Source organism: Zonotrichia leucophrys, chromosome 23 (assembly GCF_028769735.1).
Source record: "Zonotrichia leucophrys gambelii isolate GWCS_2022_RI chromosome 23, RI_Zleu_2.0, whole genome shotgun sequence".
In the NCBI taxonomy this organism is placed as follows: domain Eukaryota; kingdom Metazoa; phylum Chordata; class Aves; order Passeriformes; family Passerellidae; genus Zonotrichia; species Zonotrichia leucophrys.
The window spans coordinates 1,952,400-1,970,957 of NC_088192.1; the positions used below are offsets into that span (position 1 = coordinate 1,952,400).

General features: G+C 39.7%; 1 protein-coding gene across 1 annotated transcript in view; it reads left to right on the top strand.

Annotated features, from left to right (window-relative positions):
* The first annotated feature begins 235 nt into the window (after nt 1–235).
* HDAC1 (histone deacetylase 1) overlaps nt 236–18,558 on the top strand; it is a 34,537-nt gene continuing 16,214 nt past the window's right edge. Inside the window, exons 1-6 of the mRNA XM_064731482.1 lie at nt 236–311; nt 6,712–6,824; nt 8,543–8,660; nt 10,797–10,871; nt 16,151–16,289; nt 17,827–17,968. Coding sequence (XP_064587552.1) covers nt 263–311; nt 6,712–6,824; nt 8,543–8,660; nt 10,797–10,871; nt 16,151–16,289; nt 17,827–17,968 — 636 coding nt within the window. The 5' untranslated portion in view covers nt 236–262. The remainder of the gene's footprint in view (nt 312–6,711; nt 6,825–8,542; nt 8,661–10,796; nt 10,872–16,150; nt 16,290–17,826; nt 17,969–18,558) is intronic.

Here is an 18,558-nt window from a genome sequence, read left to right on the forward strand (position 1 = left end):
CGCCCACCTGGACCCCCCTCAGCGATGGTACATCCTCCCCCCCCCGTCCCCCGCCGCAATGGTACAGCCCAAGCTCCCCCGGCGCTCAGCCTAACTTGCTAGGTGCCGCTGCGGCTTGCGATTGGTCAGCGGGCGGGAGGGGGCGGAACGGAGAGCTACGATTGGACAGAACAGCGCGGGAGGCGGGGCCGCGGGCCCGGGGCGGGCAGGGTTGGTTGCGCGGCGCGGCGGCGGGTCGGGCGCTGTGAGGGGAGGCAGGAAAATGGCGCTGACGCAGGGCACGAAGCGCAAAGTCTGCTACTACTACGATGGTGAGGGGCTGCGGGCACCCGCCGGGGCCGCCGGGCCGCGGGGGAGCCGTCCCGGGGCGGGGGGGAGCGGGGGGCTGAGGGGGCGGGGTTGAGGGGTGAGGGGAGAATGGGGGGGGTGGGTGTGAGGGGTCGCTGAGGGGGAATGGGGAGGGGGATGAGGGCAATGGGGTCACTGAGGGAGGATGGGGGTGGGATGAGAGCTTGGGAATGGGGGATCTTTGGGGTCACGGAGGTGAGGGGGGGTTTAAAGGTTGTGGGGAGGGATATTGGGGGTGTTGATGGGCAGGGGAGGTCAGGGGGTGGGATCAGGGGTGGCGTGGGGTTTTTAATGGGGTTGAGGGGCGTAGGAAGCGTGTGGGGAGCACTGAGGGGGACAATGGGGCGAGGGGCGGAAGATCGGGGGGTGGGACGGGGAAATTGGGAGATTTAGGGCAAGATCGGGGGGATAGGGAAATGGGGAGATCTGGGAGTTTGGGGGAAGATCAGGGGGATGAGGAAATGTGAGAATTTGGGGGAAGATCAGAGGAGTGGGAAATGTGGGGATTGGGATTTGGGGGATGAGGAAATGTGAGAATTTGGGGATTTGGGGGAAGATCAAGGGGATGAGGAAATGTGAGAATTTGGGGGAAGATCAGAGGAGTGGGATGGGGAAATGTGGGGATTGGGATTTGGGGGAAGAGGAAATGTGAGAATTTGGGGATTTGGGGGAAGATGTGGGGGAATGGGGAAATGGGATTTGGAGATTGGGGGAAGATCAAGGGGGTGAAGAAATGTGAGGATTTGGGGGAAGATCAGAGGAGTGGGATGGGGAAATGTGGGGATTGGGATTTGGGGAAGATCAGGGGATGAGGAAATGTGAGGATTTAGGGGAAGATCAGGGGGATAGGGAAATGTGGAGATCTGGGAGTTTGGGGAAAGATCAGGGGGATGAAGAAATGTGAAAATTTGGGGGAAGATCAGGGGAGTGGGATGGGAAATGTGAGAATTTGGGGATTTGGGGGAAGATCAGGGGGATGAGGAAATGTGAGAATTTGGGGATTTGGGGGAAGATGTGGGGGAATGGGGAAATGTGGGGATTTGGAGATTGGGGGAAGATCAAGGGGTGAAGAAATTGAGGATTTGGGGGAAGATCAGAGGAGTGGGATGGGGAAATGTGAGAATTTGGGGATTTGGGGGAAGATCAGAGGAGTGGGATGCGGAAATGTGGGGATTGGGATTTGGGGGAAGAGGAAATGTGAGAATTTGGGGGAAGATCAGGGGGATGAGGAAATGTGAGAATTTGGGGATTTGGGGGAAGATCAGGGGGATGAGGAAATGTGAGGATTTAGGGGAAAATCCAAGGGATGAGGAAATGTTGGGATTTTGGAAATTGGGGGAAGATCAGGGAGATGGGGAAATGAGATTAGGGGGAAGATCAGGGGGGTGAGATGAGGAAATGGAAGGATTTGGGAAACTGGGGAAATGTGAGGATTTAGGGGAAGATCAATGGGGAAATAGAGAGGTCCCAGTCCTGCCCCTCTCCCTTCCCTGCTCCCCTTGTGTCACAGACCTTGTGCAATTCTCTGAATTCAAATAAAAACTCATTCTTGCTGCTTCTTCCCCTCTCTAAGGAAGTGCAGGAGGCTTTTCCAAATCCTGTCCTATTTTTTCCCTCTAAAAATGTGATTTTTTCCCACTAAAATATGATTTTTTCCCTCTAAAAATGCAATTTTTCCTGCTAAAAATGTGATTTTTTTCCCCTCTAAAAATGTGATTTTTTTCCCTCTAAAATATAATTTTTCCTGCTAAATATGATTTTTTCCTGCTAAAAATATAATTTTTCCTGCTAAAAATGTGATTTTTTTCCCCTCTAAAAATGTGATTTTTTTTCCCTCTAAAATATAATTTTTCCTGCTAAAAATGTGATTTTTCCTGCTAAAAATGTGATTTTTTTCCCCTCTAAAATGTGATTTTTTTCCCTCTCTAAAATGTGATTTTTTCCCTCTAAAATGTAATTTTTCCTGCTAAAAATGTGATTTTTTTCCTTCTAAAAATGTGATTTTTTTCCCTATAAAATGTGATTTTTTCCCCTCAAATGGAAGATTTTGAGCCCTGCTGTTTCTAATTTTTAAAGGCATTTAATTCCATCTCAAATATGAAATAAGAAATAATCATATAAATATGAAATATGAAATAAGAGCACTTGTTTTGTTTGTAATTCTGCTGCTGCCCTGCACAAGAATTTCACAAATTTGGCTTCCACATTTTGTGATGAGCTTTTAGTCCCTTTTTTTTTTTTTTTTAATTTTTAAAATCTTAGTGCCTTTTAAATCTTTATATTTGATTCCTTTTTGTTTAATTTTTAAATTTTAGCGCCTTTTTTTTTAATTTTTAAATTTTTTTTGCTTTTAAATTTTTAAATAGGGATTTTTAAAAGCCTCATTGAATTCTCTGCTTCTATTTCCTCTGCAGAGCCTCAAATATTTATTGAAAGTTCCCCAAAATTTTGATTTTTAGGTGGTAAAATCCATCCCTGAAAATTGGCAAAATTTCAGAGAATTGAATTATTTTCAATGGGGAAAAATGTATTTAATTAAAAAAAAATCAGGGATCCACAGGGAACACGAGCTCAGGTTTAACCCATTAAAAAATGGGAATTTTTAAAAGCTTCACTGAGTTCTATTTTCACTGCAGAACCTCAAATATTTATTGAAAGTTCCCCAAATTTTTCATTTTGAGGTTGTAAAACCCATCCCTGAAAGTGACAGTGTATTAGCAAAATTTCAGAAAATTGAATTATTTTCAATGGGGAAAAATGAATTTAATTTTAAAAAAATTGTATTTAGTGAAAGAACAACCAGGTAAATTCCTGGGTGAGGGGGGATTTGCAATTCTGACATCTTTTGAAAATAAATCCACTGAAAATTTCTAAAGGAAGAAAAGCTGTTTGTGCTGATGAAATATGAATTTAAATATTAATTTTGCTCTCTGAGTCACTGGCCAGACCGGATTGGAGCTTCCCAACAGGAGCTGGAAAATGAACCTTGGCACAGAGAAATTCCTGCTCCCTGCAGGGCATGGGGGATCTGAAAGGGAAATTTGGGGAATTGCAGGGAAAGGAGGTGGGGAAAAAATCCCATTTTTAGTTTGGAGCAGCAAATCCACTTGGGGAGGTCCTGGAAAAGAATTCCTGGGGGATTGGGAGGGATAAAAAAGGGTGAAAAGTGGAGCTGTAAGATCCCAAATCTGGGAAATATCTCTGGGAATGATCCCAAATCTGGGATTGATCCCAAATCTGGGAAACATCCCTGGGACTGATCCCAAATCTGGGACTGATCCCAAATCTGGGAAACATCCCTGGCACTGATCCCAAATTTTGGAAATATCCCTGGGACTGATCCCAAATCTTGGAAATATCCCTGGGATTGATCCCAAATCTGGGATTGATCCCAAATCTGGGAAATATCCCTGGGATTGATCCCAAATCTGGGATTGATCCCAAATCTGGGAAACATCTCTGGGATTGATCCCAAATCTGGGAAATATCCCTGGGACTGATCCCAAATTTTGGAAATATCCCTGGGACTGATCCCAAATCTGGGACTGATCCCAAATCTGGGAAACAAATCTGGGACTGATCCCAAATCTGGGAAATATCCCTGGGATTGATCCCAAATCTGGGAAACAAATCTGGGACTGATCCCAAATCTGGGAAATATCCCTGGGATTGATCCCAAATCTGGGAAATATCCCTGGGATTGATCCCAAATCTGGGAAACATCCCTGGGACTGATCCCAAATTTGGGAAATATCCCTGGGATTGATCCCAAATCTGGTTCATCCCTGGGACTGATCCCAAATTTTGGAAATATCCCTGGGATTGATCCCAAATTTTGGAAATATCCCTGGGATTGATCCCAAATCTGGGACTGATCCCAAATCTGGGAAATATCCCTGGGATTGATCCCAAATCTGGGAGATTCCTCCTCTGCCACAGCCATGGAATGGTTTGGGTTGGATTGGAAGCTGATCCAGCAGCAAGGATCCAATCCCAGCCCCTTCCCAAGGACTGCTGACATTCCAAATTCTCTTTTCTCAAATTTGAGGGTGGAATTCCAAATTCCCTGTCTCAAATTTGAGGGTGGAATTCCAAATTCCCTGTCTGAAATTTGAGGGAGATCCCTGAATCCATGGATTTCCCTGTGCCAATCTTGGAGATCTTCCTTTGCCATGGACATAATCCAGCCTCAGGGATCCAAAATTCCAGCCCCTTCCCAAGGATTGGTGGCATTCCAAATTCTCTTTTCTCAAATTTGAGGATGGAATTTCAAATTCCCTGTCTCAAAATTGAGGCTGGAATTCCAAATTCCCTGTCTGAAATTTGAGGGCGGAATTCCAAATTCCCTGTCTGAAATTTGAGGATGGAATTCCAAATTCCCTGTCTGAAATTTGAGGATGGAATTCCAAATTCCTTGTCTGAAATTTGAGGATAAACCCTGAATCCATGGATTTCCCTGTGCCAATCTTGGAGATCTTCCTTTGCCATGGAATGGTTTGGGTTGGGACATAATCCAGCATCAATGATCCAAAATTCCAGCCCCTTCCCAAGGATTGGTGGAATTCCAAATTCTCTTTTCTCAAATTTGAGGGTGGAATTCCAAATTCCCTGTCTGAAATTTGAGGGTGGAATTCCAAATTCCCTGTCTGAAATTTGAGTGTGGAATTCCAAATTCCCTGTCTGAAATTTGAAGGTGGAATTCCAAATTCTCTTTTCTCGAATTTGAGGATGGAATTCCAAATTCCCTGTCTCAAATTTGAGGATAAACCCTGAATCCATGGATTTCCCTGTGCCAATCTTGGAATTTCTTCCTCTGTCATTCCATGGTTTGGGTTGGGACATAATCCAGCATCAAGGATCCAAAATCCCAGCCCCTTCCCAAGGATTGGTGGCATTCCAAATTCCCTGTCTGAAATTTGAGGGTGGAATTCCAAATTCCCTGTCTGAAATTTGAGGGTGGAATTCCAAATTCTCTTTTCTCAAATTTGAGGATGGAATTCCAAATTCCCTGTCTCAAATTTGAGGGTGGAATTCCAAATTCCCTGTCTCAAATTTGAGAGTGGAATTCCAAATTCTCTTTTCTCAAATTTGAGGATGGAATTCCAAATTCCTTGTCTGAAATTTGAGGATAAACCCTGAATCCATGGATTTCCCTGTGCCAATCTTGGAGATCTTCCTTTGCCATGGAATGGTTTGGGTTGGATTGGAAGCTGATCCAGCATCAATGATCCAAAATTCCAGCCCCTTCCCAAGGATTGGTGGAATTCCGAATTCCCTGTCTCAAATTTGAGGGTGACATTCCAAATTCCCTGTCTGAAATTTGAGGGTGGAATTCCAAATTCCCTGTCTCAAATTTGAGGATGGAATTCCAAATTCCCTGTCTCAAATTTGAGGCTGGAATTCCAAATTCCCTGTCTGAAATTTGAGGGTGGAATTCCAAATTCCTTGTCTGAAATTTGAGGATGATCCCTGAATCCATGGATTTCCCTGTGCCAATCTTGGAGATCTTCCTTTGCCATGGAATGGTTTGGGTTGGATTGGAAGCTGATCCAGCAGCAAGGATCCAAAATTCCAGCCCCTTCCCAAGGATTGGTGGAATTCCAAATTCTCTTTTCTCAAATTTGAGGGTGGAATTCCAAATTCCCTGTCTCAAATCTGAAGATGAACCCTAAATCCATGGATTTCCCTGTGCCAATCTTGGAGATCTTCCTTTGCCATGGACATAATCCAGCATCAATGATCCAAAATTCCAGCCCCTTCCCAAGGATTGGTGACATTCCAAATTCTCTTTTCTCAAATTTGAGGGTGGAATTCCAAATTCCCTGTCTGAAATTTGAGGGTGGAATTCCAAATTCCCTGTCTCAAATTTGAGGGTGGAATTCCAAATTCCCTGTCTCACATTTGAAGGTGACATTGCAAATTCCCTGTCTCAAATTTGAGGATGGAATTCCAAATTCCCTGTCTCAAATTTGAGGGTGGAATTCCAAATTCCCTGTCTCAAATTTGAGGATGGAATTCCAAATTCCCTGTCTCAAATTTGAGGATGGAATTCCAAATTCCCTGCCTGAAATTTGAGGGTGGAATTCCAAATTCCCTCTCTCAAATTTGAAGGTGGAATTCCAAATTCTCTTGTCTCAAATTTGAGGATGGAATTCCAAATTCCCTGTCTGAAATTTGAGGGTGGAATTCCAAATTCCCTGTCTCAAATTTGAGGGTGACATTCCAAATTCCCTGTCTGAAATCTGAAGATGAACCCTAAACCCATGGATTTCCCTGTTCCATAAAAGTGCAAAATCCCAGGAGAAGCAGCAATAAACCCCACAGGAGCTGGAATTGCTGACACAAACTCCTTTCTGCTTGCAGGGGATGTTGGGAATTATTATTATGGCCAAGGACATCCCATGAAACCCCACAGGATCCGCATGACCCACAACCTGCTGCTCAACTATGGCCTCTACAGGAAGATGGAGATCTATGTAAGCTCATTATTTCTGCCATAATTTGTATTTTAGCCTTTAATTGTGGAGCTTTTCTCTGAGAGGAAAGGAATAAACCCCCATTTGTTGTGTTTTTGTATTTCTGGTTTTTCTCTGTGTGTTTCAGAGAGGCTTTGCAGACTGCAAAACTGATTTTTATCCTTGAAATTCAATTTATTTCCACATCTCCCTATATAGCTCACCAACAATGCCATTTTTCCTTTTCAAATTCCTATTTCCAGTCCCATATTTCCCCCCAGGAACTGGGAAAAATCTGAATTAGGGAATAAATCCCAAAGCTGTGTTTCTGTCTTTGCTGCTCTACAGGAAGATGGAGATCTATGTAAGCTCATTATTTCTGCCATAATTTGTATTTTAGCCTTTAATTGTGGAGCTTTTCTCTGAGAGGAAAGGAATAAACCCCAATTTGTTGTGTTTTTGTATTTCTGGTTTTTCTCTGTGTGCTTCAGAGAGGCTTTGCAGACTGCAAAACTGATTTTTATCCTTGAAATTCAATTTATTTCTACATCTCCCTTTGTAACACCAGCAATGCCATTTTTCCTTTTCAAATTCAGATTTTTCCCAGTTCCTGGGGGGAATTATGGGACTGGCAATGGGAATTAGGGAATAAATCCCAAAGCTGTGTTTCTGTCTTTGCTGCTCTACAGGAAGATGGAGATCTATGTAAGCTCATGATTTCCTGTCATAATTTGTATTTTAGCCTTTAATTGTGGAGCTTTTCTCTGAGAGGAAAGGAATAAACCCCAATTTGTTGTTTTTATGTATTTCTGGTTTTTCTCTGTGTGCTTTGCACTGATTTTTATCCTTGAAATTCAATTTATTTCTACACCTCCCTATATAGCTCACCAACAATGCCATTCTTGCCTTTCAAATTCAGATTTTTCCCAGTTCCTGGGGGGAATTATGGGACTGGCAATGGGAATTAGGGAATAAATCCCAAAACAACCCTTGCTGTGTTTCTGTCTTTGCTGCTCTACAGGAAGATGGAGATCTATGTAAGCTCATTATTTCTGCCATAATTTGTATTTTAGCCTTTAATTGTGGAGCTTTTCTCTGAGAGAAAAGGAATAAACCCCAATTTGTTGTTTTTATGTATTTCTGGTTTTTCTCTGTGGTGAAGTGAGGCATTCTGTGCTTCAGAGAGGCTTTGCAAAACTGATTTTTGAAATTCAAAATTCAATTTATTTCCACATCTCCCTATATAGCTCACCAACAATGCCATTTTTCCTTTTCAAATTCAGATTTTTCCCAGTTCCTGGGGGGAATTATGGGACTGGCAATGGGAATTAGGGAATAAATCCCAAAGCTGTGTTTCTGTCTTTGCTGCTCAACTATGGGCTCTACAGGAAGATGGAGATCTATGGAAGCTCATTATTTCTGCCATAATTTGTATTTTAGCCTTTAATTGTGGAGCTTTTCTCTGAGAGAAAAGGAATAAACCCCAATTTGTGTTTTTATGTATTTCTGGTTTTTCTCTGTGTGCTTTGCAGACTGCAAAACTGATTTTTATCCTTGAAATTCAAAATTTTATCCTTGAAATTCAATTTATTTCCACATCTCCCTTTGTAACACCAACAATGCCATTTTTCCTTTTCAAATTCAGATTTTTCCCAGTTCCTGGGGGGAATTATGGGACTGGCAATGGGAATTAGGGAATAAATCCCAAAACAACCCTTGCTGTGTTTGTGTTTTTGCAGCGTCCCCACAAGGCCAATGCAGAGGAGATGACCAAGTACCACAGTGATGATTACATCAAATTCCTCAGGTCCATCCGCCCTGACAACATGTCTGAGTACAGCAAGCAAATGCAGAGATGTGAGTGAAAATCTGGGATTTTATCCCAAATTTTTATCACCTTTCATTCTCTTGATTTTGATTTTTTTATGGGGATTTTTCTGATGAATAAAGAATTTTAAAACCAAACTCTCAAGTTAAAGGAGCTGAGTGAAATCCTTTGATCTGGTTGTGTTTTAGGGTTTTATTTTTGTTGTTTAAATTCCTTTCCTGGCTTGGAGATGACAGAATTTTCCCATTTCTGACCATGTTGGTTTGGTGTCAGTGCTTATCTTCAACCAGAGTTGGTTTCAAACCAGCAAAATAAAAAACCCCAATTTGTTGCTTTAAAACCCAACAAATTTAAAACCAGTAAAATAAAAAACCCCCAAAACCCAAATTTGTTGCTTTAAACCAGTAAAAAAAAAACCCAAACCCAATTTGTTGCTTTAAAACCCAACAAATTTAAACAGTAAATTAAAAAAAACCCAAAACCCAAATTGTTGCTTTAAACCACAAATTTAAAACCAGCAAAATTAAAAAAAACCCAAAACCCAATTGTTGCTTTAACCAGCAATTAAAACCTCAACCCAAATTTGTTGCTTTAAACCAGCAAATTTATAAAAAGCAAATTAAAAAAAAACCCCAAACCCAAATTTGTTGCTCTAAAACCCAACAAATTTAAAACCAGTAAAATAAAAAACCCCCAAATCCAAATTTGTTGCTTTAAACCAGCAAATTAAAAAAACCCCCAAAACCCAAATTTGTTGCTTTAAAACCCAACAAATTTAAAACCAGCAAAATTAAAACCAAAATTTATTGTTTAAAACCGTAAAATAAAAAACCCCCAAACCCCAAATTTATTGCTTTAAAACCCAACAAATTTAAAACCAGCAAAATAAAAAACCCCCAAAACCCAAATTTGTTGCTTTAAACCCAACAAATTTAAAACCAGCAAATTAAAAAACCCCCAAAACCCAAATTTGTTGCTTTAAAACCCAACAAATTTAAAACCAGCAAAATAAAAAAACCCCAAAACCCAAATTTGTTGCTTTAAAACCCAACAAATTTAAAACCAGCAAAATTAAAAAAACCCCAAAACCCAAATTTGTTGCTTTAAAACCAGCAAAATAAAAAACCCCCAAACCCAAATTTATTGCTTTAAAACCAGCAAAATAAAAAACCCCCAAAACCCAAATTTGTTGCTTTAAAACCCAGCAAATTTAAAACCAGCAAAATAAAAAAACCCCAAAACCCAAATTTGTTGCTTTAAAACCAGCAAATTAAAAAAAAACCCCAAAACCCAAATTTGTTGCTTTAAAACCCAACAAATTTAAAACCAGTAAAATAAAACAACCCCAAAACCCAAATTTATTGCTTTAAAACCAGCAAATTAAAAAAAAACCCAAAACCCAAATTTGTTGCTTTAAACCAGCAAAATAAAAAAACCCCAAAACCCAAATTTGTTGCTTTAAACCAGCAAATTTATAAAAAGCAAAATAAAAAAAAACCCCAAACCCAAATTTGTTGCTTTAAACCAGCAAATTAAAAAAACCCCCAAAACCCAAATTTGTTGCTTTAATCCCAATAAATTTAAAACCAGCAATAAAATTGTTCTTTAATACAGCAAAACCCCAAAACCCAAATTTTGCTTTAGCAATTTTAAAAAGCAAAATAAAAAAACCCCAAAACCCAAATTTGTTGCTTTAAACCAGCAAATTAAAAAACCCCAAATCCTCAATTTGAACCCAAATTTGAAGGATTTTCTCATGAACCCTCAGCTCTCTCTGGGTTTTCTGTGCTGATTTTATTCCTTAAAAAAACCAAAATATGAAAATTAAAATGTAAAGCACAGAGCTTTTCTTCAGCAAAACCTGCTGGAATGGGGATGAAATTCTCTAATTCCATTTTTTACATGCCAGAGTGAAACCAAAGGGCCTGAAGTTTAATTTCTGGTAATGAGTGATTATTTTTAACAGTTAATTAATTACAGCAAAAATTGATTGAGGCTGAAACTGCAGTTGTGCTGTGTGATTTGAACTCAGCCCCACATTTCCATTGCACCATTTGATCTCAGAGTTTTATTTAACACTTCTGGCCACTTTCAAAATCCAAATTTGTAAAATTCTGATTTTATTGCTGCTTTTATTTTAATAATTCTTTTCCATTCTGTTCCAGTTAATGTAGGGGAGGACTGCCCTGTGTTTGATGGGCTCTTTGAGTTCTGTCAGCTTTCTGCTGGAGGCTCTGTGGGTAAGAGCACAGATTTTTGGTATTTTTTATTGTGTTATTTTTATAACATATTATATTATTTTTATAACATATTATAACATTTATAACATATTATGTTATTTTTATAACACATTATATTATTTTTATAACATAACATTTATAACATATTATATTATTTTTATAACATATTATAACCTTTATAACATATTATATTGTTTATATAACATAACATTTATAACATTATAACCTTTATAACATATTATATTATTTTTATAACATATTATAACATTTTTAACATATATTATTTTTATAACATAACATTTATAACATATTATATTATTTTTATAACATATAACATTTATAACATATTATATTATTTTTATAACATGTTATAACATTTATAACATATTATATTATTTTTATAACATATTATAACATTTATAACATATTATATTATTTTTATAACACATTATATTATTTTATAACACATTATATTATTTTTATAACACATATTATTTTTATAACATAACATTTATAACATATATTATTTTTATAACATATTATAACATTTATAACATATTATATTATTTTTATAACATAACATTTATAACATATTATATTATTTTTATAACATAACATTTATAACATATTATATTATTTTTATAACACATTATATTATTTTTATAACATAACATTTATAACATATTATATTATTTTTATAACATATTATAACATTTATAACATATTATATTATTTTTATAACATAACATTTATAACATATTATATTGTTTTTATAACATAACATTTATAACATATTATATTATTTTTATAACATAACATTTATAACATATTATATTATTTTTATAACATATTATAACATTTATAACATATTATTTTTATAACATATTATAACATTTATAACATATTATATTATTTTTATAACATAACATTTATAACATATTATATTATTTTTATAATATATTAAATTCTGTCTCTATTGCTGATTTCATAATGAAATCCAATAATAATGAAATAATAATTTAATCATGAAATCCTTGCCTGTTGAATCCTTTTCCATTTATTAATCACTATTTTATGTTACCTCACTAAAGGAATGAGTGGCTCTGTAACAACACCAATGAGTTAAAACAACAAAAAAAAAGAGCTAAAACCAAACCACAACATTAAAAAAAAAATCAACCTGAGCTTTACATTCAAATAAAAGTTGTGAAAGTCTCACCCTGAGCAGGCACAACCTGTAAAGGAAAAACCTGAGTGGTTTTTTTTCAAAAACCACCAACTCTGGACACGAGGCAGAGCAGAAACTGAAAGGTTTGAGTGCTGGAACATTGAAATATTTTTATTTTCTCACAGCAGAGCTGTGGCAGCAACACCTCCAGTGTGGATTTCCTGTGCCTGCAGCAGCTCTGGGCTCTCTCTCTGCTCCCAGGGCTGCGCAATTTCTCTCATTTCTCATTTTTGGCAGCTTGCAGGACCTGCAGAAAGTTGGGAGGAGAATTCCTCTGGGTGCATTTTCACTGAACACAGCTCAGCTCAAACCTTGTTCTGAGGAACCAGAGTGACCCCAGTGGGTGCTGGGTTTGTGAGGATTTTCCTGCTCTGAGGGGAAAATGGGAAGGGATGAGAAATATTTCCCATTTTCCCTTGGTTTGTGGGGACATCCAGAGTCAGACCCTGGAGCAGGAGCCCCAAAAACCCCAGGGAGGAGCTGGAGCTCTGTTTGAGGATTTTCCCTCCTGCCTTAACCTGTGTGGGATTTCCTCCTCAAACCTTGCCCAGATTGTCTCCAGTGTGACCCCAGCTGGGTTCCTGCTCTGGTGCAAAAATGGGAAGGGATGAGAAATATTTCCCATTTTCCCCTGGATTTGTGGGGACACCCTGGAGCAGGAGCCCCCAAAAACCCCAGGGAGGATCTGAATCTCCCCTCAGGCTCTGTTTGAGGATTTTCCCTCCTACCTTAACCTGTGTGGGATTTCTTCCTCAAACCTTGCTCTGTTCAGGGCTCTGAGGAACCAAGTGACCCCAGCTGGGTTTGTGAGGATTTTCCTGCTCTGAGGGAAGGGATGAGAAATATTTCCCATTTTCCCCTGGATTTGTGGGGACACCCTGGAGCAGGAGCCACAAAACCCCCAATGAGGATTTGCAGCTCCCCCTCAGGTTCCATTTGAGGTTTTCCCTCCTGCCTTAACCCGTGTGGGATTTCCTCCTCAAACCTTGCCCAGATTGTCTCCAGTGTAACCCCAGCTGGGTTCCTGCTCTGGGGCAAAAATGGGAAGGGATGAGAAATATTTCCCATTTCCCCTTGATTTGTGGGGATACCCTGGAGCAGGAGCCCCCAAAAACCCCCAAGGAGGATTTGGAGCTCCCCCTCAGTCTCTGTTTGAGGATTTTCCCTCCTGCCTTAACCCATGTGGGATTTCCTCCTCAAACCTTGCTCTGTTCAGGGCTCTGAGGAACCAGAGTGACCCCAGCTGGGTGCTGGGTTTGTGAGGATTTTCCTGCTCTGAGGGGAAAATGGGAAGGGATGAGAAATATTTCCCATTTTCCCTTGGTTTGTGGGGACACCCTGGAGTGGGAGCCCCCAAAAACCCCAGGGAGGAGCTGGAGCTCTGTTTGAGGTTTTTCCCTCCTACCTTAATTTCTTGTAATTGGGATTTCCTCCTGTGTGGGATTTCCTCCTCAAACCTTGCTCTGTTCATGTCTCTGAGAAACCCAGATTGTCTGAGTGATACCCCAGCTGGGTTTGTGGGATTTTCCTGCTCTGAGGAGGAAATGGGAGGGGATAAGAAATATTTCCCCTTGGTTTGTGGGGACATCCAGAGTCAGACCCTGGAGCTGGAGCCCCAAAAACCCCAGGGAGGATTTGGAGCTTCCCCTCAGGCTCTGTTTGAGGTTTTCCCTCGTGCCCTAACCTGTGTGGGATTTCCTCCTCAAACCTTGCTCTGAGGGCTCTGAGGAACCAGAGTGACCCCAGCTGGGTGCTGGGTTTGTGGGATTTTCCTGCTCTGAGGGGAAAATGGGAATGGATGAGAAATATTTCCCATTTTCCCTTGGTTTGTGGGGACATCCAGAGTCAGACCCTGGAGTGGGAGCCCCCCAAAAACCCCAAGGAGGATTTGCAGCTTCCCCTCAGGCTCTGTTTGAGGTTTTTCCCTCCTGCCTTTATTTCTTGTAATTGGGATTTCCTCCTGTGTGGGATTTCCTCCTCAAACCTTGCCCAGATTGTCTCGAGTGATACCCCAGCTGGGTTTGTGGGGATTTTCCTGCTCTGAGGGGAAAGATGAGAAATATTCCCATTTCCCCTTGGTTTGTGGGGACACCCTGGAGCAGGAGCCCCAAAACCCCCGGGAGGATCTGAATCTCCCCCTCAGGCTCTGTTTGAGGATTTTCCCTCCTGCCCTAACCTGTGTGGGATTTCCTCCTCAAACCTTGCTCTGCTCTGAGAAACCCAGATTGTCTTGAGTGATACCCCAGCTGGGTTTGTGGGGATTTTCCTGCTCTGAGGGGAAAATGGGAAGGGATGAGAAATATTTCCCATTTTCCCTTGATTTGTGGGGACACCCTGAAGCAGGAGCCCCCAAAAACCCCAGGGAGGATTTGGAGCTTCCCTCAGGCTCTGTTCGAGGTTTTTCCCTCCTGCTTTAACCTGTGTGGGATTTCCTCCTCAAACCTTGCTCTGCTCTGAGAAACCCAAATTGTCTCAGTGTGACCCCAGCTGGGTTTGTGAGGATTTTCCTGCTCTGAGGGGAAAATGGGAAGGGATGAGAAATATTTCCCATTTTCCCTGGATTTGTGGGGACACCCTGGAGTGGGAGCCCCCAAAAACCCCTGGGGAGGAGCTGGAGCTCTGTTTGAGGATTTTCCCTCCTGCCTTACCCTGTGTGGGATTTCCTCCTCAAACCTTGCCCAGATTGTCTCCAGTGTGACCCCAGCTGGGTTCCTGCTCTGAGGAAAAAGTGGGAATGGATGAGAAATATTTCCCATTTCCCCTTGGTTTGTGGGGACACCCTGGAGCAGGAGCCCCAAAACCCCCGGGAGGAGCTGGAGCTCCCCCTCAGGCTCTGTTTGAGGATTTTCCCTCCTGCCTTACCCTGTGTGGGATTTCCTCCTCAAACCTTGCTCTGTTCAGGGCTCTGAGGAACCAGAGTGGCCCCAGTGGGTGCTGGGTTTGTGAGGATTTTCCTGCTCTGAGGGGAAAATGGGAATGGATGAGAAATATTTCCCATTTCCCTGGATTTGTGGGAACACCCTGGAGTGGGAGTCCCCCAAAAACCCCAGGGAGGAGCTGGAGCTCTGTTTGAGGATTTTCCCTCCTACCTTAATTTCTTGTAATTGGGATTTCCTCCTGTGTGGGATTTCCTCCTCAAACCTTGTTCTGCTCTGAGAAACCCAGATTGTCTCCAGTGTGACCCCAGCTGGGTTTGTGGGATTTTCCTGCTCTGAGGAAAAAGTGTGAATGGATAAGGAATATTTCGCATTTCCCCTTGTTTTGTGGGGACACCCTGGAGCAGGAGCCCCAAAAACCCCAAGGAGGATTTGGAGCTTCCCCTCAGGCTCTGTTTGAGGTTTTTCCCTCCTACCTTAACCTGTGTGGGATTTCCTCCTCAAACCTTGCCCAGATTGTCTCCAGTGTGACCCCAGCTGGATTTGTGGGATTTTCCTGCTCTGGGGCAAAAATGTGAAGGGATAAGAAATATTTTCCCTTGATTTGTGGGGACATCCAGAGTCAGACCCTGGAGCTGGAGCCCCAAAAAACCCCAGTGAGGATCTGGAGCTTCCCCTCAGGCTCCGTTTGAGATTTTCCCTCCTGCCTTAACCCGTGTGGGATTTCCTCCTCAAACCTTGCCCAGATTGTCTCCAGTGTGACCCCAGCTGGGTTCCTGCTCTGAGGAAAAAGTGTGAATGGATAAGGAATATTTCGCATTTCCCCTTGTTTTGTGGGGACACCCTGGAGCAGGAGCCCCAAAAGCCCAGGGAGGATCTGGAGCTCCCCTCAGGCTCCATTTGAGGATTTTCCCTCCTGCCTTAACCTGTGTGGGATTTCCTCCTCAAACCTTGTTCTGCTCTGAGAAACCCAGATTGTCTCCAGTGTGACCCCAGCTGGGTTCCTGCTCTGGGGCAAAAATGGGAGGGGATGAGAAATATTCCCATTTCCCCTTGTTTTGTGGGGACACCCTGGAGTGGGAGCCCCCCAAAACCCCCAATGAGTATCTGCAGCTCCCCTCAGGCTCCATTTGAGATTTTCCCTCCCACCCTAACGCGGTGCGTTGTGTGCGCAGCCAGCGCGGTGAAGCTGAACAAGCAGCAGACCGACATCGCAGTGAACTGGGCTGGAGGGCTCCACCACGCCAAGAAATCCGAGGCCTCGGGGTTCTGCTACGTCAACGACATCGTGCTGGCCATCCTGGAGCTGCTCAAGTACGGCAGCGCGGCCTCCTCCTCCTCACTGCTCATCCCCAGCGTTTTGCATTTATTCTGGGCTTTTTCTGGGTTTTTGGGCTCTGATCCCTTCTCTGCCAAAGGGGTTTTGGGGGGAAAAAATCCTAAAAGTTTTGGTAATATAATCTGTGATCTATGATCTATAATCTACAATATATAATATATATATCTTATATATAATATATTTATGTAATATAGATATATATAGATATAGATATCTAGATATATGTAGATATACTATATCTATATATATAGATAGATATATAATCTATAATCTACAATATATAATCTACAATATAATATATAATATATAATATATAATATATAGTATATAGTATATAGTATATTTTATGTATAATACATTATATATAATATATACTATACACTATATAATATGCAAAATATGATGTAATATGATATAATATAATATATGATATGATATGATATAATATAAAATATGGTATAATATAAAATATTATATAATATAATGTAATATGACATTCTAGAATATTATCTATAATACATAATAATATATAATATATGTTATAATGTGCTGTAATGTAATATTATATATTATAATAAATATATATAATATATGCTACAATATAACATAATATATAATATAATATAATATAATATAATATAATATAATATAATATAATATAATATAATATAATATAATATAATATAATATAATATAATATAATATAATATAATATAATATGCCATGACATTATAGAATATTATCTATAATATATAATAATGCATAATATATATGTTATAATGTTATATAATTTAATATAATATATTATAATAAATATACATCATATATACTACAATATAACATAATATCCTATATTACATAGCATAACATTTAGAAGAATATATAATAATATATAGAATACATTATAACATATAACATAACCTATAACATATAACATATTATATATATTCTATATTCTATATTTTATATAATATATAATATATAATATATTATATATTATATATTATAGTTTTAATACTGATTATTATATAATATAATTATCTACTTTGTTAGAAAGAATTCAAATATTTTTACTATTCTTTTAAATATGATATTTATAATAGTATAATAGATATTATATAAATTACATTCTATTTATTCCAAACTAATTCAATTCTAATTTTGGGGATTATTAATCAATCCCAGCTCCTCAGTGCTCCCCCTGAAATAAGAGAGGGAATTTGAGATGCCACCAGTGCAGGGCCCTGAGGATTTTTGCAGCTTTTTAGATTTGTCCCACCCATGGCTGCAGGCAAACCTCACTGTGGCAGAAAAATCTGCATAAAAATCTGCATAAAAATCTGCATAAAAATCTGCATAAAAATGCTCTTTATTGGCTGAATCTGAAACAAACCCAACAGCAAAAATCACTTTATTTTCTGTCCCTTCCCCTGTAGATCCTGCCCTGAATTCCCTGCTCTGGGGTCACTTTTTCCTCCCAATAAATCCAAAATTCTGATTTTTTTTTTCCAGGTACCACCAGCGAGTTCTGTACATTGACATCGACATCCACCACGGGGATGGGGTGGAGGAGGCTTTTTACACCACAGACAGGGTCATGACCGTGTCCTTCCACAAATATGGAGAATATTTCCCAGGAACTGGGGACCTCAGGGTGAGAGCCACCAAATTCCCAGCAAATTTGGGGTTTTTTGGGATTTTTTTGGGATTTTTTTCCAGCTTTTTTGGGGTTTTTTTTCCCATTTTTTGGGGTTTTTTTTCCAGCTTTTTTGGGTTTTTTTCCCGGCTTTTCCATTTTCTGAGGGCAAAGGTTTTTCCCATTTTTTCCCCATTTTCCCTGATTATTTTCCTGATTTTTTCCTGATAATTTTCCTCATTTTTTCCTCATTTTTATAAACCACTTGGCTGTATACATGATAAATACATTAAAATACATAATATTTTAGTGTAGAATATTTTATTTTTATTTGAAAATAGAATTCAGTGACTGAATAAAATCTTTCACTTGGGATTTGTATTTTTTCAGCCCTACCAAGAGCTTGGTGCTGCACTATAAATTCAATAACTATTTTTATAAACCACTTGGCTATGAGTGTGATAAAATGTTAAAATATTTTAGTGCAGAATATTTTATTTTTATTTGAAAATAGAATTCAGTGACTGAATTCTATTTTCAAATAAAATCTTTCGCTTGGGATTTGTATTTTTTCAGCCCTACCAAGAGCTTGGTGCTGCACCATAAAT